Source organism: Neolamprologus multifasciatus, chromosome 11 (assembly GCF_963576455.1).
Source record: "Neolamprologus multifasciatus chromosome 11, fNeoMul1.2, whole genome shotgun sequence".
Taxonomy (NCBI): domain Eukaryota; kingdom Metazoa; phylum Chordata; class Actinopteri; order Cichliformes; family Cichlidae; genus Neolamprologus; species Neolamprologus multifasciatus.
The window spans coordinates 33,128,091-33,150,914 of record NC_140449.1 but is presented as its reverse complement, the minus strand read 5'-3'; the positions used below and the strand labels follow the sequence as shown (position 1 = coordinate 33,150,914).

At 39.2% G+C, this 22,824-nt stretch overlaps 2 protein-coding genes across 13 annotated transcripts in view; both read right to left on the bottom strand.

The window, feature by feature from the left end:
- The window catches only part of smg5 (SMG5 nonsense mediated mRNA decay factor), a 28,301-nt gene extending 22,093 nt beyond the window's left edge, over window positions 1-6,208 (bottom strand). Inside the window, exons 1-3 of the mRNA XM_085178273.1 lie at window positions 5,509-6,208; window positions 4,990-5,088; window positions 533-656 (exon numbers count right to left, since the gene is read on the bottom strand). Coding sequence (XP_085034399.1) covers window positions 533-656; window positions 4,990-5,088; window positions 5,509-5,573 — 288 coding nt within the window. The 5' untranslated portion in view covers window positions 5,574-6,208. The remainder of the gene's footprint in view (window positions 1-532; window positions 657-4,989; window positions 5,089-5,508) is intronic.
- A 2,272-nt stretch (window positions 6,209-8,480) lies between these two features.
- syngap1b (synaptic Ras GTPase activating protein 1b) overlaps window positions 8,481-22,824 on the bottom strand; it is a 215,110-nt gene continuing 200,766 nt past the window's right edge. For 7 of the 12 annotated variants that reach the window (XM_085178259.1, XM_085178261.1, XM_085178262.1 and 4 more), the window contains one exon: window positions 13,942-16,398. In XM_085178259.1, coding sequence (XP_085034385.1) covers window positions 16,078-16,398 — 321 coding nt within the window. In that variant the 3' untranslated portion in view covers window positions 13,942-16,077. Of the gene's footprint in view, window positions 13,593-13,941; window positions 16,399-19,853; window positions 22,818-22,824 lie in introns of those variants that run through there. The other 5 variants (XM_085178260.1, XM_085178263.1, XM_085178265.1 and 2 more) reach the window with 5 other exon arrangements.

Genomic DNA, 22,824 nt, shown 5'->3' with positions numbered 1-22,824 from the left:
AACTGGCAACTGTGTCGTGTTGTTATAAAGTTGAGTTTCAAGAAGATTTTAAAAGAAGATTTAAAACGATGCTCATGGTTTAATATGAGCATCGTTGGATTATAAAATAAATGCTTTATAATCCAACGATGCTCATATTAAACCAGCGTTAACCTACAATAAAGGGTACGCCGGTTTAAAAGCTGAAATTGGCTGTGAACATGACACCAACATTTCATCACCACAAACTAATTCAAGTATTGACACTATAAATATAGCATTTCTTTCGTGTAGTCACCATTTCTGCAGTTTTATACTGCTATGACAATGAACCAAAACAATAAAGTTGCAGACTGGACTGCTGAAAATGATTGATTATTGTGAAATTATTATTCTCCTAAACGCTTTTGTGGTCACTGGCATGGATATAAAATAAATTGGGGAGTTCACCTTTTAAGTAAAAGCTGGAGTAGCCAGGTAGCAACAGAAAACAAATGTAGTCAGTTTAATATACGCAGCAAGGCCATTTTTCCACAGCTGCAGGGACATTTACCTTCTTGTTGGTCTTGATAACCTGAATGACTTCATAGTAAACCTTTCTCCACAGCAGCTCCTCGGCCTTGCGGCCATAGTCCACTGGATGCAGAAACATCAGTTTCACACAAAGTTCCCTCAGCCTGAAAACAGAAAAAAGATGCACATGTGCAATGAGAAGACAGCTGGGTTAAAGGACCAATTATTTAAGTGTTTTCACACAAGTTCTGGACCACTGTTGGGTGTATCAGGTTCAGACACTGGTCAGAGTAGTACTTCCGTACATTTAATCCACAGTAAGTGAGACTATTGTAAATGTGATCTCCTGAGGTGAGAGTGCAGTCTCAGTGGAGCATGCAGAAGGCAGGAAAGCTGCTCACTAGCTGTGAATTTGCCAGACTACTACCTGTTCTATTCACAAAAAACTGGACACTATGCCAAAAGTTGTAATAAAAAGCTGACAGATTATTGACCGTTTCAACTGTCACGTTTGAAATCTCACATCCATCTGTGCTGGGCAGCACCTAGAAAACTGCACGTGTGAAAACGGCTTTAATTTCACATGAAGTGTAGGGCTCATCAAGGACAGAAATGACTGCATATTGACAACCTTGTCGTGCAGCAGCTTAATAACATTTAGCTGCTTTCATTTTTGAGCATATTTAGACTTTTCTTGACAGATGAGTGCAAACAGTAGGCAGGAAAGTAGGAAGAGAGTGAGGGAGAATGAATTGCAATAACTGCTCAGACCAAACTCAAACCCAAGCCCCTGCAGTAATGACTTAATTAAGCACTTGCTTAATGCAACTTTATAAATTTGAGATCCCCACAAGCAAGAAAATCTGCTGCTTTTCTGTGATTTTTCTTGATGACAATGAAATTTTACATACATCCAGCTGCCAGCCAGATAAAATGCATTTAAATAAAACCAACCTTTGTGAGATTTATTTGTGGAAACTGTTTTAGAGTGGGATTAAATCAACCTGAAAGTTGCATCTGCATGGTCATTGAGGAGGCTGTAGCTTGTAATTTTGTTACTCTAATAAGTGTTTCTATTATTTCATGCACCACATGTAATAAGAGGAAGCTGAATAACAGAAACGTGTGTATAATGAAGTACAGTTGGACAGCTGAACATTATAACATCTGTGACCTCAGCATTCCTATTGGACTGCATATTTCGGTTTTATCCCAAAGTCAGAAACAAGACTTGAGGTTTCTGACTGGTTGCAGGCCCATTGTATTAACACGACAGTACGTGTCCTACTGGGGAAAAAACAAACAAAATATCAGAAGTGACTTGTGTGACTCATTGGGTCTGATTCAGAAGTTGTTCACGAGAATTTTGTGAAATCTCAGATCTTGTGTGCAGCAAGTGACACGATTATGTTAATACTTTAGGCAAGTACATGCTGCATTTCTCTCATTTTATAAAGATGTTTATCAGAGCTTGGTTTTTCATACACTTTAACATCAGAAAACAACATCAACGTGAGCTAATGCTACCAACGACAAATTGCTGGACAGAAAGTCTCATGAATAAATTACTTGTGAATTTAGGTTCTTAAATATGAACATGTTCTGATTTATGTTGTCTTCTTTGACAGTAAACTGAAAGCAATGTTTGGGTTAAGGTCAGACAAAGAATAACACTGGAAGATGTTACCTGCCACGTTAGAAACTTGTACTGAAAAAAAAAAAGAAGTAATTTTATCCCTTCTAATCATTTTCTGAAACTAATTGACACAGCAGTGTTTGTTTGTTCTTTAAGTGTAAACAAACTGCTTAGTATAGCAGTAAAAATGTCCATCTATACCTTAAAAGTACAGCATTGTTCGGTACCAGTCACATTCTTCCATATTTTGATTCTCGTGTCTTCAAGAGTAGGTATGGAATTCGAGAACCATTCCCAGTAGTTTAATTCCTTGGAATCGTTAATCTCATTGCCTATCAATCAGCTGATTTCAGGAACTGTGGCGCAGCCTGCAGTGTGGATATGGACCTTACTTTTAATATTATTGCACAAAGGACGAGAGTGCAACGGTAAAGTGCAAACTGCATGCACAACAGAAAACAACTGCAATATGATGCTAAGACAACTTTGGTTCTTTGCAAGCTAGCTAGAACCCAAAGTGATGTTAAAGCTTAGTGAATGCTGACCCCAGCACAGCAGCCAGACTAGGGCTGTGTGATGTGACCAAAATCTCATATCCCGATATAAGACATTATCGTTCCGATAATGATATAAATCACAAAAATTTAACATTTTCTGTAAATTCTGTGAATCTCAGGCAGCTTGACTTGCGGGAAGCGTCATGTACCTGGAGTCGAGTGTTTTAACCGATGCATGAAACGATACATGTTTAGACATAAGTTGTAACGGCCGCCGTTTTCTTTGTGAGTATTTATTACACAGTGTGCTGTGGGGAAAAGCCTGTTCTAACGTTTGAGTCTAAGGTTTATTTTTTAGCACCTGATGGCTCTTTTTTGCTTCTCATCTGTAAATACTCTCCATACTCTTTCATGTGATTCAGTTTATTTTGAAAAGTCTCAACAAGATATTGAGCTTTATTGTGAAAGGTTTATGTGGAAAATAAACAAGCAGACACCGTCTTTGTTGCTAACGACAACGCATAAAAACAGTGTGGTTGTGTAGTGTGGTTAATTTAAATATAAGAGAAAGAGAGAAATTTAAGAAATTAATATAGTCACTACAGTGACCATCAAAATGATAAAACATATCGCCGTAAACAGTTTATTTTGCGACACCACAAAACAAATGATAGCGTAAAATGAAATGATAGACGTTTTTATATCGTCATCTGATATACATCTGTTATATGGTAAATGGCCTGCATTTGTATAGCGCTTTACTCAGTCCCTAAGGACCCCAAAGCGCTTTACACTACATTCAGTCATTCACACACACACATTCACACTGGCACCACCGGGCCCTCTGACCACCACCAGAAGGCAAACATGGGGTTAGTATCTTGCCCAAGGATATTTGGCATGCAGCCAGGAGGCAGCGTCGATCTTCTGACCTGAGCTACAGCCACCCCCTTATATCGCACAGCCCAAAGCCAGACCCTGAACTTCAACAGGTAACAAACCAATAAGATGTCATGATGCAGCCTCCATTCCTATCTGTTTATGTTTCTAAACTGTGGCAATAACTCTGAAGTCTCTTAATGTCGGCTTTGTGTTCTTACCTAAATTGTGTCCTCATTAGGACAGGGATTTGTGTTTGTGTGTGGGACTGTGGTCTTAGGTTTACATTGTTAAAGAGTAACTATTAGGCAATGGTTTTCAGGTCATTTTACCGAAAAACATGAAAGTAATGTAATGAGTAGTATGCATTTCTTTTAAGAAAAATGTATGTGCAATACATTACTTTTTTGGAGTAACAACCCTGATACTGATCACAACAAAGGGGGGGTATACCTCCAACAAGCACAAACATTTGACCCACAGCCTGCAATTAATTTGCAGAATGTGCTGTCTTTGATATGCTGCTTAGAAAAGCTGGTTATTTCCAAAGCGGAGCCAATGAGAATCGACAAGAGAACTGGTAAGGAATTGAATTGATAAGTTTGCAAAATCAATTCCCATCCCTATTCAAGAGTAGCTTTGCATGATTAACAGTACACTTGTTAACTGGGCTTTGGTGAAGTCCCTCATTTCATTCACTGTTTGAAACCAGCAGTTTTTGCTCCTCTCCTTTTAAAGCCTGTGTCGCAACAGAAGGTTTAAACATGGAACAGCTACCAAATTTGACAGATAGCAAAAGCAGAATGAATAAAAGTCCACTTGAATCAATTATCAAAATAGCTCCTGGTTGATTTTATAGTCCAGCTAAATTACTGGTTTGTTTACTGGCTTCACTGGTAGTCCTGATGATACTCTAGGCCTGTCTAGTTATAGCTTTACAAAACTCCCAGAGCAATCAGAGCAGGATGAGATAACATTTCCCTTATCTTGCTGACTGTTTAGACACCCATCATTATTCCGCCTCCTCGGTTAACTTTCCAACTTCCTCTTATTGGTTTTGAGCTTTCTGTCCACAACATCCAGTATGCAAATAACCACCACAGTCCTGCTCAAGCTGCATGACCAGTGACGCTTGCTTTTCATCTTTGTCTGGACAAGGAAAAAAACAAAAATAAAACTAAACTAAAAAAACAACAACTCCAGCTTAGACTTTGAGATAAAGCCACAGTCAGTTGTTTGCAGATAATCAATCATGCTGGAAATATTAGAAAATAAACATCTGAACTAAATTTAGAAACTAGAGAGCACCAGGAAATGTATGCTCACTGAGATGCTGCATTTACTGCATGTATTGAAGCATGACAGAGCCTCAATACACACCTGACAGCTAGCAAGACTAGTCAGGACTGAGACTGCATGCAGGCAGTGAGGTTTAAGTCAAATTACAGCCGCCTTCACACAAGCTCCCGAGACACTCGTACTTACTTGTTGCGAAGGCTGATGTTCTCCGGCTTGAAGACTTCTCTGTAGGACGATTTGCTGCCGATGATGACATCTAGCTTGTGCACAGTCTCCACCACAGCCCTGTCGGCATGTTAGGCAACACATAGCATCAGCATGATGACAACGCTGTTAGCCAAATTGCCACAAAATAAGTGTCATGTGGAAACAGAACAAACGTCGGAATAAACATTGTAAGCAGTCGGGTTAACAGCCCGAGACCTTTCTGTTTCACTTCTCTGTAACAAAGACACGGATGACAAAATGCTACCGTGCTCATTAGCCAAGACAAGTTGAAGAGAATGAAGCGCTTCCCATCAAATTTAGCTGATGCTACAAAGAAAAGGTGCGTGCTGGTTTACTCACTGTGGTGATAAGTTAGAGGATAGCTGGACTTTCTCTAGTAGTAGCAAGTACTGTCTGACTATTGCTAAGCTAGCCAGCTCAATTAACATTCAATTAGCACCTCGGGTAGCTTTGGCAAAAACGGCCTCGTCAAGGTACCTGTAGAGTCGCTTGATGAGAAGGACTTTGGCCTCTGGCTCACTGTCCTGTCCGGGTCCGCTCATATTAGCGCTTAGCCAGATGTTTGATCACACGCTCCAGCGTTCAACTGCTGTTTCCTTCACCCGTTCCGACTCACGGTTGTCACGACTCCACGGATTTCTTCCCCGGCAGCGACAACTAGCCAGCTAGTGCTAGCTATAAAGGCAGCGTTAGCGTCCCTCCTCTTCCCTCCGAGTCTCTTTCGTTTCTTTTGTCCTTTGGCAAAACCCCCTCTACCCATCCGTTCTGAAAACCGGGTAGAAGGGGGTGCCCAATAATTTACGCTGTTCCTGGTCAGCTAAAACGCTCCGGTATGCCGCTTGTGTTGTTCCCCGCTCCAGCCATTGCTACGAAGGCGGCCATTATTCCTATCAGGCATTGACCGCCTGAATACCGCGAGAGCACACAACATACTCACGAGATTACGGAAAAGAGTTGCCAAATAGTCTACAAACCCTCCCTTTAAGAAAATCAGGAGTTCCAAAAGAAAGAAAGAAAAAAACATATTATGCAGTTTAGGAATAAGATGCATTTACACTTCAAACAAACACTGTACAGCCAGAAAACACTGAAGATAACATCTGATTGATACATCTGATTCATACTATTGGATCCACGTTCTTACTACGCTCTGTAAGGGATTTCCGATTGTTTTTGTGAACTGAAGAATACCTTTTATATTTTTTTTACATATAAAAAGAGTCAGACACTTCACGTGAGAAGTCAGAAAAAAATATTTAATTATAAAAACATTAAAGAAATAGATGCTCAAGTTTTTTTGTTTGTGTAGCCACCGGTGAGGATGTTTCCTGGTAATACACAGAGAATTTTGGCACATCTAAATTTAATATATATTTCTTTCATTCACTTGTAGAGTTTAATTTCAACAAGGGCACACAAAAATATTTAGGGACTGGATACTAAAATATAGTCTGTCTAAAGTACAAAAATGTATTAATTTGTTTTTCTGCTCTGAAAAACACAAAACCCCTTTTGAGTCTTTATATCGATTATTAACATTGAGTCTCAATTACCCAGCATTGCATTAACGTTTTCAACCAAATGACTTCAAACTTTTTTCAAATATTTCTGAAAGACCAAATACAGTAACACACTCTCAGTGGTTTACAAGCAACAAATAGATATACATACCTTCAGTCTTGTGTCACAGCTGCTTATCCAAATTTCATCCCAATGATGCTCTGCTGCACTGAGATCTGGTGACTCGACGTCATCTGAGTACCGCGTTTTTTGATCGTCTGTTGTCTAATTTTGATGAGTCTGTGCAAAACGTAGTCTCAGTTCCCTGTTCTTAGCTGCCACATGTAGTCCATCTGCTTCAAGGTTGGATGTGTTTTGCTTTCAGAGATGCTCTTCTGCATAGCTTGTTTGTAACTAGTGGTTATTTGAGTTACTGTTACATTCTTATCAGCTGTAAGCCCTGAAGATGGCCATGCTGGAAAATCCCAGTACATCAACAATGTCTGAAATACTCACACCAGCCCATCTGACATCAAGAACCATGCCACGTTCAGTCATCTTGAACTTGTTCGAACTTGACAGGCTGTCTTGACCATGTCTGCATGTCTAAATGATTTGAGTTGCTGCTGATGTGAAAGGCTGATTAGATATTTGGGTTACTGTGATGAGCAGTGAAACAGACGTACCTAATAAAGTGGTTGCTGAATGTATAGCGTGACTTCACTGGACTAAACAGTAATTGGTGCTATGTTGTCAGACTGTATTTTTTCTGATGCTTTAATTTTACGAGTATTATCCTGCTTTTCTTCATTTCATCAGTTTTGTAAAATTAAAAAAAACACTTTACATTTCATTTTTATTTCTGAGACGTTTTAATTCATTCATTAGAGCTGAAGTGATTGGCTGATTATTCGTGTTCTGACAAATGTGAAAATGTTTTTGATTGTTGGAGTGTATTTTGCACAGGTGAGTCCGTGTTATGAAAAATGCCCTAACTGTTCTGAGTGGTGGGAAAGACCTTTGTGCTGTGAGAATTGTGCCAAATCGATTGAATAAAAACTGTAACATGTAATCACTAAAATACAAAAATCATGCAAAAATCATCTGAAACCACAACACAGACTACACACAGAGTTTTTAGGAATACACTCAGAAGTGTGTGGTCATGCATAGGACAATGTGATCTATCTTTCACTCTGATTATTATAGGACAGTTTGGTAATTTCCATTACCAGAAAAAAATGAAATGCCTTTATTTTTCTTTTGTTTTTGCTTTACAGCAACTACATCAGACATGAAGAGAAATTACTTTGCTGCATGGGTTACAGGATTACAGGTCATGTTATATATATTATTAATACCTACAATATTTACATACAATTTATATTTTGATCCTTACACCATGTTGATCAAAAATGCTGCTTAAAAAGCTGGGTTTATTAATAGACTAGAATGCACCTCTGTTCTTGTAATTTCAGGTAGATGCCACTAGAGGACTATAAAGCTCACGGATTATTGCACATCTATAAAACATTTCCATAATTTTAAGTTTTTATGTATCTGCCTACTGTGGAAATGTGACAGAGAGCCAGCTGTCTCTCAAAAACACAGATTTTATGGGCGACCGTGGCTCAGGGGGTTGGGAAGCATATCTGTAACCGGAAGGTCGCCGGTTCGTTCCCCGGGCTCTCTGTCCTGGTCGTTGTGTCCTTGGGCAAGACACTTTACCCTACTGCCTACTGCCAGAGGGCCGATGGCGTGATATGGCAGCCTCGCTTCTGTCAGTCTGCCCCAGGGCAGCTGTGGCTACAACCGTAGCTGCCTCCACCAGTGTGTGAATGTGAGAGTGAATGAATAGTGGCATTGTAAAGCGCTTTGGGTGCCTTGAAAAGCGCTATATAAATCCAATCCATTATTATTATTTTGAATGGTTATTGCAAGCACATGGGTTTTTTTTTTGTTTGTTTTTTTAATTTCTCAGTGTCTCCTGGCAGAATAATTACAAGAGTAGTAATTACAGGTAAGTTGGGGTTCAACTCTCCGCTCTGTTTGTTCAGTTTACACATCATGAACCCTCTGCTTAAGTGCTTTTTCTTCCTTTCTGTCCAAAGTCACAAGTTGCAAACCCCTGAAGGAACTGCAGGCAATTAAGTGTAGGAGGATGAAGATAATTACAAGCTTACTAAATTCAGTCGAATCCCCAGATCCCAAATCTTACCTGCCCTCCTCACTCTGGGCACCGTGTCTGAGGAGCGTGTGAGGACATGATCTGCTCCACCACAAGTGAAGAATCACAACACTGTGATGCAACCAAATTCTTACTGTGTACTGATCACCAACTTCCTTTGTTTTACATGTACACTGAACACACCCTTCTATCTTTAGTGTATTTTTACAAGAGGTTGTCAAGTATAATGTTTTTGTTTTTTTAATTAAATAAATGAGATTAAATGTGTGACTTCTCTCTTTTACAAACTGTACATTCATTCAGAAGTTTTTATGTGGAATTAATTATGTGACACAGGCTGTGGGAAACTGCTACTATATGTTAATAATATTAATAATATGTTGGCTGTCGAATATTATAAGCTGTGTATGATCAAACGTTGTTGGTGGTGGTGTAAGTGGGACTGACTCGAGATTTATTGCTAGATCGTATATAAACGATAGGTTGATGCTCAGCAGTGAATTTTGAAGGTAAGCCCTTTGTCAGTCATACACTAGTTAAAAGACACTATTACATATTTCCTCTTGAATTAAACCATTATTTATAAAATGACACAGCGTTAAATTGGCCTTGAGACTAGCATACCAGACCATAAAGTCATCAGGAAAGTGTCTGCAGACATCGTAAATCAAAAGCGAAGGGTCATTTTCTACTACAGTCATACAACAAGATATTTTGCAACCATGAGAACTGCCCCTACTGACCATTAAAAGAAGGAGATTTAAGCATAGACTGTATTTAAAGTCCAATTCAGTTGCTTAAATTAGTAGATGTGAGGTCTAGGAGCTAAAGCTGCATGTACCAGCACATCAGTTAATCAAATAACTACAAGCTTTATCAGTATCCTGAATTTTTTTTAACTCACATTACAACTTTTTGCATTGGCCTGACTTTAAAGCTCAAGAGGTACCACTTAGGTTTAATGCAATTTTTATAGTATGGCTCAAAAACGTAGATTTGTGCATGGTAACTCACTGTATACCTAATGCTATCTATCTATCTATCTATCTATCTATCTATGTATATATATATTAGGGGTGCAACAATACTCGTATCGATATTGAACCGTTCGATACAGTGCTTTTGGTTCGGTACGTGTATGTATGAACAATACAAAATTTTTAATTTATTTTATCAACTTTCCTTCTGACGATGCTGTCTGTGTTGAGCGCTCAGTGGATCTGTGCTCGACAGTGCAGCCTAGGCGGAGTAGTCGAACGCAGATTCACTGAGCACAGCGCAAGCTAGCGAGACAGAAGCTAAGCTCGTTGCAACATGGCAAATTGAACCTCCCCCACCCTCATTCAGATCTGGCATTTGGAACTATTTTGGTTTTCATGTGATGTATGACCCTGAAGGTAAGCGCGTCATGGACAAAAGTAAAACAGTATGTTGGATGTGCCACGCAATGCTCAATTACGTGGGTGGGAACTAGTGCGTTAGCGCAGTTAGCTCGTTAACGTGTTGGCCGTCCAGCCCCACCACGGGCGATCCGCCGTGTTGTGGCGTTAACGTCATTTCAACGAGATTAACACTGACAGCACTAGTGGGAACACAATGAATATGACTGCACATTTATGCCGACATCATCCTAGTGCAAAGACAAGTGGAAGCAGACAAAAACAACAAGCACGCATGCTACAAACTTTAGCCGAGTCATTTAGACAGCCGTTAGCACATGATTCTCCTTATGGGGACCTGATATGTTTAATATGCTGCTGAGAATATAGCCCAGAAGAAGCGTATAGTAGAGCTTTTACTTTGGAAAGAGACATTTCTCTGTAATAAACTCTCTTTTCCAAAGATGAGTGATTTCTCGATCAGATAGATTTATTATTTTTATTACTTTGTTGTTTCAGCAACATTAAATTTAAAAACTGTACTTTTGAGTTAAAATATATATTTATAATTTTAATAAAATTATAAAATTAAAAAAAGCATGAACATTTTTTGTATCGAAAAAATATCGAACGGAACCGTGAATTTTGTGTATCGTTGCACCCCTAATATATATATATATATATATACACACACCAGACTCCAGTGTGTCTGAGTCATCAGAGTAACAAAAAGGCCCAAAAACTCTTGTTCATGTGCATTTGAAAAAAAAAAGAGGAATAAGGTTGATTAAACTTTGGATATGCAAGTAAAAAAAAAAACGTTTTCTACATTCCCTGAAATCATCCAGAGTTGGTCCAGAAAGGTAGAACACACATTTCCACACAAAGTTAAGAATTTAATTATTTGTTTATTTATTAATTTATTTACGTATTTCTATCTCCAGAATCACCCACCCGAAAAATATAAATTCCGGTGTATTCCAAAAAAAAAAAAAAAAAAAAGAGAGAAAGGAAAAAAGGAACAATGGCATCTTCATCAACTGCATCAAAGGAATTAATCAACAAAATCAAAGAGGCAATAATTATTATCATTATTACAATAATAATTCAATGATCAGAATATCCACATTCATAACAAATCCATATACAACTGCAATACACTCTTCAACACCACTCTTCCATTAATATACAGAAAATCCCCAAATGTCTGTCCTGTCAAAACAACAATAGAGGAGCTTTCAGGGAGGGTGGGGGCTATGGCTTGTCAAAGGGTAATGGAGATGAGCGAACAGCGGAGGTAACGGATCTAAGGTTAGTAAGAGTATAAGGGGGAGGAGGCACACTTATTTAGTAAGGACCTATACAAAAACGAGCAATGGTGAGTAATGACAGCAGACTTTCATGGAAGGGTTCGCCAGTCTAGCCGCACAAAAAGGTTAGACGGTTCCATGAGAAGCAGAATTTGGGGAACAAAATTTCAAGAAATATATAAGGGTTGTCTGAATAAATATATAGCTCTGAATGACAACCGCTGCAAACATATAAGTGAACGCCAGATACGCAAGAACTCAAAACAGGTTGAGAATTTTTTAAAGAAATGCAAATGGAGGTTTCTGGGGGGCAAAAAAGGTCTAAGTCTATATATGTACAAACATTGCTTGGTCACCCAAATCTACTTAGAAAAGCTTTTTTTAGTTGGTCAGAAAATGAGTGCAAGCTTAATATTACGTGAGTTACTTCTTGTATGAGAGCTTCAAGAATGCAGCTAGAAGTGACAGACCTTGCTGATATTCTAAGTCTGCACAGAAAGTGCCTCTGATAGCTGTCAGTACATGTAAAAACCTTTCCATGCCTCAATATTGGTAACTTGAGAAGACCTAGTCATAGAAAGAGAGAGAAACATTAGAGGAAAAAATAGCTGTACACTCTGCATATACAAACAAACCGTATATACACATAGACATACCATATATACACATGTATCCAGTATATACACAAAGATTGAGCCAGTACACACACTTATATACAAACACATTCACTCGTTTCAGCAGGACCTCTAACATGTCTCTCTCTCGTTTCAGTCAAAAGTGGAAATGGCAGGGATTTCAACTCAGATTGGTGTCAGTGGAGTCCATCCATAGAAAGAAAAACGGGGAGTTTTACAGCAATTTGACTGCAGAAATGTGGCCACACTGAAACCAAGAGTTCATCCTCTGCTTGGTTAAAACTCTACAGACAGGTAGTCGAAGTGGAGTACAAAACGATAGCTGTAAGAATGTCCTTATCCAATCACTTTCACATCGTCCGTATATGGAGAGCTCCATGGCGACATCTGTCCACTTTATTTCGCTTTTCAACAATAATAACCAAGAGCAAGGAGGGATCGGGTGTCAGCAACGTGCAAACTGTCGTAAGGGGAGTAGGTGAAACACGAGTTCGTCCCTTTCGCCGCAGTCTTTTGGGGGCAACTCTTCTTTCCAAAAGATTGTCTCAGTAAGAAACTCGGTTCATATAAAACGGGTTATTTATGAACTTCCATTAGATAGAGGCATCTATCTATATCAAGAAATAAATATCTCCTCCGGAAGATTTTAAACGAAGAGTTTTTTTCTTTAATTGTAAGAATAAGCAGTTTCATCATAGAAATATAAATAATAACATTCTGTCCGGCTTTTCAAAGTCTTCGCTGAAGCAAGAGTATTGTTTAGAAGCGGTTTTACGTTATGAATTAGGCTGTGCATATTTAGGTTCCTTTAAAATCAAACGCTGAACGAGATTCAAACGGAAGAGCTAAAAACTACGAGGAGAGAAAAAGATCGAGTGTGTCTAGAACGAAGTAAGTGGTTAAATAATGCTTTTTAAAATCCTAGATGCATAAAGAGTGAGTAGATGAAGAGGAATCAAGGGGTAATTTGAAAAGACTACAAGAGAGATAGATAGAGAGAGAGAGGCAAATAAATGCTATGAAAGCAAATCAGCTTGGACTGAAAATTTTAAGAGAAGTCAAGCACCTTTGAAATACATCTTACCCACCCCTCTCTCTCACTTTGAGCATCGCGCCTTCCTTGGCTTTTGTGTTCCTCCGTTCTGCTGATTGATCAGACTGCATAGCTGTTCTTTGCATGCTCGGCAGGCTGACAACAACAATATCTGTCCAGCCTACCTTTTGTTTGTAAGTCAAATGTAGATCCAACCATGAGGCATCAAACATATTAAAAAAAAATAATAATCCTGTTATCAAATCAGAGAGAGAGGGCCCAGTAAAGTGAAAACAAAAAAGCCAAAAAAACCCAGCATTTCCTTACATGGTCCGCTGGGGCTCTGCACCATCCTTTGAGCAAAGAGAATGGGACCAGTGCCCCAAGTTCTCCCTTTGTCAGCCAATCGCGTCACGAGAGAGGGCTCTGGACATTTGGCCATGCCACCCTGCAGACTGCCGATGGTGCATCAGCCAATTAGGTTCCACATTGTCCTCGATGAAGCTTTGAGAGTGGCTGGGGGAGAAAAAAGGGAGACAGAGAGAGAGAAGAAACGGGGGAGGGTGCTTGATCAGGTGCTATTAAAGCATAGCTATTGACCGAGTATCTGCATGGTGGCAGTCTTTCCAAAGCTGGACTCGTCTCTTTTTATTTTCTATAGTTTTTGTGTTCAGCTCTGAGGCAACTGCTTGTTTACCTGAGTCACTGAGGTATTTTCACAGCAATGTTAATTTCTCAATCACGGATCATATCACGTCTCAGAAAAGACACTGATGTTCATAACCTAGCCCGCTTTGAATCCAACATTCACCACACAAGTAAATTCACAAGAAAGAAGTAGCCCTAAATAGACAATCTTTCCCTGCATAAGACTGCTAGCATTATAAACATTTGGTGGTTCAACATTCACTATCATTAGAAGTCTAATCTAAGCTTAACCACTGCAGGCCATTTTTGACCTTTGACACGGCAAGAACAAAAGTGTTGTGGTCTGTCTAAAGTGAAAAATGGCTGATGTGAAACACTTCTTGAACTTTAAAACAAGTTGTTGCAGAGCGACACCGGCGTGTGAGGCTACGAAGACAAAAACAAATTCACATCGAGACAAACCTTACAGCAGACAGTTCATACACAAAATGAAGGGATATGGATACATGTTGCAAACATTTCAAAGACGTGTTTTCAGCATTGGACACATGAGAAATCAAATCATGAGTTCATTTGCAAAGTACATCAAACAATTCTCTAAAATTTATTGATTTTTTGCTTTGTTTTCAACAACAGGTCTCTTTTCATTTAAAAAAAGAAACCTCAAGCTAAGCAAACTACACACAGTAATATATAAGATAATATAATATAGAATAATTTGTAGAATCAGGGATATAATTTATTTTATTGTGTTAAGCAAGGCTTTATAAGGTGCATTTGGTTGATGACTAGCTAGTCTACTGGCCAAAGGATACTCAATACATCTATCCCAGGCACTTAACGGCAGGCTTAGCAAACCTAGAAATGGTCTTTTCACAGATATTTGTAAGGAAACTGTGTGTAACTGGCAAATTTGAAAGTAAAAATGGGGTAAAATGTAGTGTATGCCCAAAACAACTACCAACCTGTTTTTACTATTTATTTGTTTTGGTGAAAATTGCAAGATAAATTATTAAAGGCTGTGTCTGAAACAAGCAAAATAATCATCTTCTAGAAAAACACAAAGAATCAACATAATTTAAGTGAAAGAAAAACAAACAAACACCGAATACACTTCATTCATCCCTGTCTTTCAAAGTATTAAAATTACTAGTGCTAGTTGTAAACTACAGATAGCCTTTGGAGGCAAAAGTGCAATAGTTGATCCATCAATTCTGAGCCTGGGAGCTGCTTTTATTAAATGGGATTAAAATCAGAGATTGGAGGAGTGCAAAAAAAAACCAAAAACAGATATGGAAACCCCAACACCCCCGTTTAAGCATAACACAACATGATGCACGAAGAACAAAGACGGACACACACGGAACATATCGGGAGGGAAAAAAAAGTCCTGTCAAAGACAAACTGCAGAAGAGAGAGAGAGAAAAGACAGTGAGTGAACCATGAAAGAGGCAGTGCTATGGCAGACACAGACAGCTGACTTGGAAAATGGCACCATTTGTTTCTGTTTAGCACCAGTTTATCACAAATCGGTTCTGAGATTGAGAAGAGAAAAACTGCACGAGCTCAGTCCAAAAACAAGACGTCCCTTAGATTGAAAAGAAGAAAGAAGTTCCCAGAAATGTCTCTCATCACTCAAACCGCTATGATGCTTGATCTTGTGTCTTTGAATCTCTGTTTTCGGCCCATATATTGTTTCCCTTACTTGCAAAGCCAACTTGATCGCCGTCTGTTAACTGTATTGTAAAACCCTGTTGGAAAAACACTCAAAGGCACTATGAAAGCCAGACCACATTGCCACATTCCTACTAAAACAAACTGTAGCCTGGCGTGTTCAGGATATATTAATGCATCTACATCCATGGGAGTCAAGGGTTACTGTAAGCTAGCTTCTAGCTTCTAGCACTTCTTTGCTAATGGCTACTATGAAGTCTTTGGGGTGCAAGACATTCTATAGTTCTTGATCCTTACATGTTTGTTTCTAGTGGAATCAAAGACAGGCGATGAGTGCACGGAGCACATATTCACATATCTTGGTATGCATGTTAATGCTTTGTTTGACAGATTCAAAGTACGTAAGGTATCGTTGTCTTGTCCTGCAAGACTGATACTATCTGAAGCTCCATGTGAGCATCAAGAGAACAAATGTCCATTGAAGAGCCCTTTGTGTTGTGTGTTAATGTGTTAAGCACTGTACAGTAGCTGTATGATTACTACTCGTCTCCTGCTCGCTTTTCTTCTCTCTCTTGCCTGGGCAATAAGAACATAAAAGGGGATTTCTTTTCAAAGAACTGTCTTGCTAAATGGGGAAAGGGCAGGGGTGGCGTTTTGGGTCATCTCTCTCTGATTTGGCTCAGTGCTGTGTTTGACCTACTCCCCCTTCTTCTGCTATGCCTGTAGTTGCTGCTGCTGTAGTTCCAGTTGTCATTGGGGAAGATGTTTGGCTGCCACGGAGCTCTCCATTCTGACTAGGATGTTGATGAGGAGCGGGTAGAGAGGGAGGATCTATGGTTTGAGGGAGGACTCCATTGTGGGGCGAGCTGACAGAGGAAATGCCCGAGGAAGAGACTCTGAGGCCTTGATCGTTGGTTACTGCTCCACCTCCTCCACCTCCCCCTCCACCTTCAGTTTTCACACCGGGGTCTGCAGAACCCAGGGAGGAAAGCTGGTCCTCCTAGCGAGATAGAGAGAGAAGGGAGGGGAAAGAGGAGTGGGAGCAGGGAGAAATGGTCGTAGGAGAGAGGCCATTCAATGAAAGATGGGAGGGATGTGAGGAGTTGCAACAGGAGATGTCCAATCAAGGCAGACATGTAAAGGGAAAAAATACACGTTGAAGAGGTGTGAAAGTGTGGGAGCAAGGAATAGCAGTGAGATAAGGATGGAAAGAGGATAAAAGAGAAAAATCACCAGAGAAGGACATGATTTGAAGGGAAAAACATCAACAGCGAAAAACAGAAATAACCAGATGGAATGCATACGTGTAGAAGCAATGGTCAAAGCAAAGCGAAGGTGCGTTTGGAAAATAACAGACGCGTGGCAAGGGATTGGAAGAACCACACATAAAGAAGGAGAGACACAGAGAGAGGAGAGAAAGAGCCCAATGAGTTACGAGGTTGATGCGTGACGCACACCAATAGAAATGGTAGCACAAGAAAAGGGACACAGGTAAAGAGGAGATGAAGGGGAATTAAAAATCTTGAGGTCAAAGGATCCTGATCCTCTTGGCACGAGTAGGTGTTTGTCAGGTGTCAGGCAAAGTCAAGAAGTCAAGTGAGTCATCTTCTGACAGTGAGTACAAATAACGCTCAATAACCACTAATTTTCAAAGTAAAAGCGCGTGCTTGAGCAGCTGAAAATAGTTTAAATTACAGACTGAAAAAGAGCACTAGTCTTATGGCTTGAAAGTAAGCTTAACAGCACTCGCTGTAGCATAACATGTTACGCAAAACATGCAAAACTGTCAAGACACATAGAGGTCAGCAGCAACTTTAAAAAGGAAGTCTTAAACAGTCTGACATGAAATCCAAACCTCTGTCAAATTCACCAACCAAAACATCCAACCCAAAGCCACTGATCACCGCAGCGGGCTGCTGCACGGGTGTTCCTCCTGGGTTGGAGCTTTTGATTAGACATTCAAACAAAGTTTGGTTTTGCTTTTGTTTTTTACTTACATTAGAGCGAAATAACAGCAATGCAATACTAGAGTTTTATTAGTTTATATCAAGGTCTGTTTGCAAGCCTTCACTTCCAGTCTCGTTCACTGATGTCTAAGAGCAGTGGGAAGAGAAAACAATTGGGTTATTATGCCAATAGACAACTATGATGACTCTATTCATACTGCTGCTTAATGTAACAATGCACGACTTCAAGATGATTTGAATACAGAAGCATTTTGAAAGCTGGAATTCACTGTTTTAACAGCAGACCTGGGTAGAAACCTCTTGAAATAATTGCACTTGATTTATGGTGCCTGACACATTTGCTGTGTGGTGTCTAGACATAATTGCAAAGATTCAGTGACAGTGTAGGACGAGTGCAGCAAGCATCTAAAAGAGCTCGAAGATCTGTGCAGTAATTTAACTTTAAATCAAACAGGAAAATGTTCACATATTATACATGTGACAGTAAAAAACCACTTTAATGCTCACACACAAGAAGTATGAGACGCTGTAATGTGAATGGGATGAAGTGCTGTAGAGGGGAAGACAGGAAGGAGGAGAGATAGTTTGGTCTGCATCCAGTAGAGAAAATGAATCAAAAGCATCAAAAGCAAATAATCTTCGCTTAAACTGTGTCTGATGGGTGTGTCCGCTGTGAGGTGTCTCCATTTCAGTTAAAAAGAGTAAAAAAAGAAGAAATAATAATAATAAAAACAAAAAATTACCCCAGAATTAGATGTGAATTGGCGGGCCTTTTCTCTTCTCAATCAGAACCAAAATGAATGCAAACACTTTCAGTTGCTAACTGGTGCTATGAACAGCTAAAATCTACTATGGTTACAGACAGTTACAGGATGCCAGTAACATGACTCCACTATAGCACTGGTTTTATTAGTCTCCAACACAACCAACAGTGTTGTTTAATATCCATGTGTAGTCCAGTACACATGCCTATTAAACTGGGAAATCAGGCAGCTGAACAAAGACATGGCAAAAATGTTTACTGACATCCTTTTTAACTTACCAAACTTGCTTCACTCTTTGTGGGCTGTAGTGTTTGATTACGTGGTGCATTCAATTACAGCTCGGTGTGAGCGTGTGTTTTTGTATGCTAATGAAAATTGCAGTATTGGAGACAGAAACACAAAACACTTAGTGGAAATGTTAAGTGTACTGTAAATGATGCAGAAAATAAATTATCACACACACACACAAATTCTTACCCATCTCCTCCAATCTCCAATCACTCCAATTTGGAACGTGAATGTCTACAGAAACTGTGAAATCTTTCTCACCTTCACATTTCAGACTAAATACCTGCTGTACGTGCTGGTTTTATCACTCTATATATGGGTAAAAAAAACATAAAAAGAGACCTGCAAGTCTTGAAAAGCCTAGCTTGATGGGTATTGAGCTTCTGCTTTGATAGAAAGTACAAAAAAGAAAACAGCAAAAAGCAAGAACACGGTATGCATGTCGCACATAAAAAGACGCACAATAACAGCTGACCTACGCCACCATTCGGACAAACAATACGCCCAGGTGCCAAACACGTACAGAAACACATACATATCAGGAAAAACACACGGATTCACTGAAAGACACAGAACACAACACAAAACATGTGCACGATAATCAGTGTTCTTCAGGGAAGGACTGGGTCAGATACGGAGATTTCACATAAATCGTGTCGTTTGTCATGGGGCGTGGCAGGAAGGATGGGAATCTGAATGGAAAATGTGCATTTAAAGTGGCACGTTTGAAGAAAAAAAAAGCAATAAAAGAGAATAACACTAATATTTCATTTACTTTCAGACTGATTTACAAGCAAGCCTTTACAATTTACAAGTAAAGCCTCGAGAAGCCGTGTTTTCAGTCTGCTTTTGTAAGCTGCAAACAGTTGCAAATATTCAGTTTCTTGCTCACAAATCCAAAGTCTGGAATTCTGGAATTATTGCAGCTACTTCTACAATTTCATTGCATTCAAAGTTGTTTTAAAGATACTTTTAGATATCTGTTAGTCAACTTCTATCGATTAAAAACGTCATCAAAAGAACGTTAAAAAGATATGAAACGTATGCTGTTTGTAAGTAGCATATAATTATGGAAATACTTCCGTAAAACTGACTTTAGTTTAATTAAAGCCAAAGAAAAATTGCCATTACATGTAATGAGAAGTGGAATTTTGCAAATGCCAACATATTAAAAGCAGCAGAATCAATGATTCCCATTGATTTGCTGATTTCTCTGCATTTCAGCAGCTGATTCAACGCAAAGTAGAAAGTTCTCCGTATATGACTTGAAATTAATTTGTGCATAATAATGTTGGCATATATGTCTGTGGATTGCTGGTTGTGACTGGATCTTATGTGTGAACAAGCGATGACATTTTCATCCGCAGAGAGCAACAACAGTCACACACAGAGAATTTGAAATGACATTAAAAAAGCTACGGCAGTATTTCTTTATATTTTTGTCAGGGGATGTCGAATGCTTATTTGTCAACATAAAGAGAAAAAAGCAGTCTCAGTTCTGTCTCGTCTAATTCAAGTAAACATCCAGGAGGTCTATCACAGAATATTTCCAAGTTAGCAGTGGATAAAAGGAGACACGTTAGTGTGTTGGAAGGGTGACAATAAAAAGCACAGCGGGCTACCTCCTCATTCAGCCCGACAAAACAAAGAAAATGTCATTTTTATGCGTGTGTGTTGTGGAAGAGAAGCTCACTTCACACAGTTCCAATCATGGCGCTGTGAAAAATGACACATTTTTGTCATCTGTCAGAGTAAAGAGAATTTAAAGCTGCAGCTGTGCATGTAAAAACACATACAAATAAAATACATCTTTCAGCATAAATCGGCAGCAGGAGAGGTTTGCCTTCAGGGCTTCCTGCCAGAAAGCCTTCTGACAGAAATATTTCCTTTCTTTTGTGTTATTCTCAGCTTGCAGGTTGGTTTGGTTTGAGCAGCAAAACTAGTTGAGGTTGATTTACATTATATTCCAAGGCAAGATTATGGCTTGGATTAAAATCTAAACCATGTCTCAGAAGAAAGTTCTAAAAGTAATGAAACGAAAGCAATGAAAACATCCCGTTCTGCTCGCTTTTGGATGTCTGCCTTTGTTTGCTAACTAATGAAATGTTAGCAGTGTTGTAGCTAATAAATAGACCATTACAATTCTACTATAGGTGCCTCAAGTGTAAGTAAAGTTGTTAATAGCAGGAAAATGCAGCAAAATAAAGTCGTTTTTCATGAAAAAAGCTAATGAAGGAATATAGTGAGCACAGGTTTCTCATTAGAAAACATTGTGAAAACCTGCTTCTTAAATCATAAAAGGATAAAATGCTAACAACGTATGATGGTATGGTAAAAAAAGTTTTTAAACTGCAGTACCTTGCTGTCAGTTTGTTCCAGCTGGTCACTGCAACAAAAATCCCCCACAGCATTTTCACATAGTTTCACAGAAATGAGTTATAGTTAGAATTTTTGCACTTCTTTGTTCTCATTCGACCTCTGTTTATGTATTCTTGATATTAATATTGCTACAAAAGGCTTGAGCCACCCCTCGTTAGTGGAAAACTATCAGTCATGGACTGGCCTATCGAAGCAGTTTGGGGTCATCTTAACAGAGAACAGAAGAAAAGGCAGCCGACATCCAAAGAAGGCCTGTGAATGTCCTTCAAGAAGCTTGCAGAACGATTCCTGCAGACTGCTTAAAGAAATGACGAGAACATCACCTCAAAGCTGTGCTAGAGCTTTAGGCTGTGCTAAAAAATAAAGGTGGTCATTTTGACTCTGAAGCTTTTTGCACAGTTATTTTTGCCTTACTTATTGAATTTCCATGTATCTTTGCATGTATCAATACATCACTGCATGCATGGGTCCTTTATCATGTCACACACTGCATCCTTTTCCTATTTTTATAACAAAATTTAAAGAAATGCAAGGTGGCTCACGACTTTTACCCTGTACCATAAATATATAAGTAAATACCCCTGAAGCCTTTATTTGCCCCAAAGAAAACATTTGCTAACAAATGCCTATACCGCTGTGATTACATGTACTTACAATCACAAAAGCAGTATAAATATGTTGATATTATCTTGCAGAACAAAATGTGAGTATTAAAAACTTTAATTTTTCTGTTTTTTTTCAGTTGGCCTAAAAAAAACAGCCTTTATCCCTGCAGCAGAGAACGTGAGGCTGCAGACTTCACATTGTCACTGGAGATTTCATAAGCATGTGTTATCCTTTAGGTTAAAGTATTAATCATATAAGGCCATCACTTAATGAAATCTTTCTTACATTGGTAGGTAGACGCAGTGCAGCCTTGCAAAAAGAGCCAATCGGATGTACAAATTGGAGCGGTAGCCAATTCAAAATGAATAGTTATTAAATTTATGAATACAATTTTATGTTCAAACTGAATCCTTCACAACTGGACTCGTTTTAAAATCAAATTGATTTTCTGTTTCTCCAACAGTAATTTGAAGCTTTTGAACAGAGACAATAAAATCGGAGCTTTTAGCTGAAACTGGTTTTCTGCCAAAAAAACCCCATTTTGGGTGTTTTAATTAAATTTTTGAAAACCTGCTGAATAGAGTCACAGTCATTCCCGACTTTAAGGGCTTCAGCTGTGTGTTACTGCCTAGAACATCACCTTCAATTGTAACTGGACTAAGATGTTAAGTTAGCTGAACATTAGCGAGCCACTCTGCCTGATGACAAACAGCTAATTCACACAGTGGTGGTCGTGAAAGCCCTCAGTTTGTCTTATCAGTAAAAGATATCCTCTTGTTTTTTAAAGCATGCCCTCTGCTCAGGATGGTGTGTTCCTATCAATTTTTTATTGAGCCACATTTAAAATTCTGCCTCTCGAGGACATATTATCATGGGACATAATGTTCACAGGTCAGCCTGGTACTGTGTGCAGTTACTGATATTGCAGTACATGATTTATGGGCAGGAGAGTGCAGATAAGATTTAGATGAAGACGACAAACTAAAATTTGACATTATTTTGTTGTCACCCTAACACACAGGTGTGCTCCTACGAAACATCAGTCGTCTCTGTCCAGACATTCTGTGACAGTCCTCCTTTTTATGAGTGGGCAAAGTGGGCCTGTCAGTGTGTGGGCCTGCAGTGAGTTCACAGGATGCTGTATAAGGACAGGGACGCACATAGAGAACAGTAGAAGTGGAAAAGAGGCAGCAGTTATGGATGGAGAGTGAGAGTTTGCCGGCTTGTTTATTACCTGGTTACTCGGGGTGGGACAGGCGCAAGACGGGGCTGCACTAGGATGGACTGACGCCTCCCCTAAGAGAAATCACCGTATCTCATCAACATAGGAGGAGAGGAGAGGAAACGAGAGGAGAGGAGATGAGAGGAAAAAGGAAAGCAGAGGAGGACTAAAAGCAGGAGGCAGGAAGAGAAAACTGATTG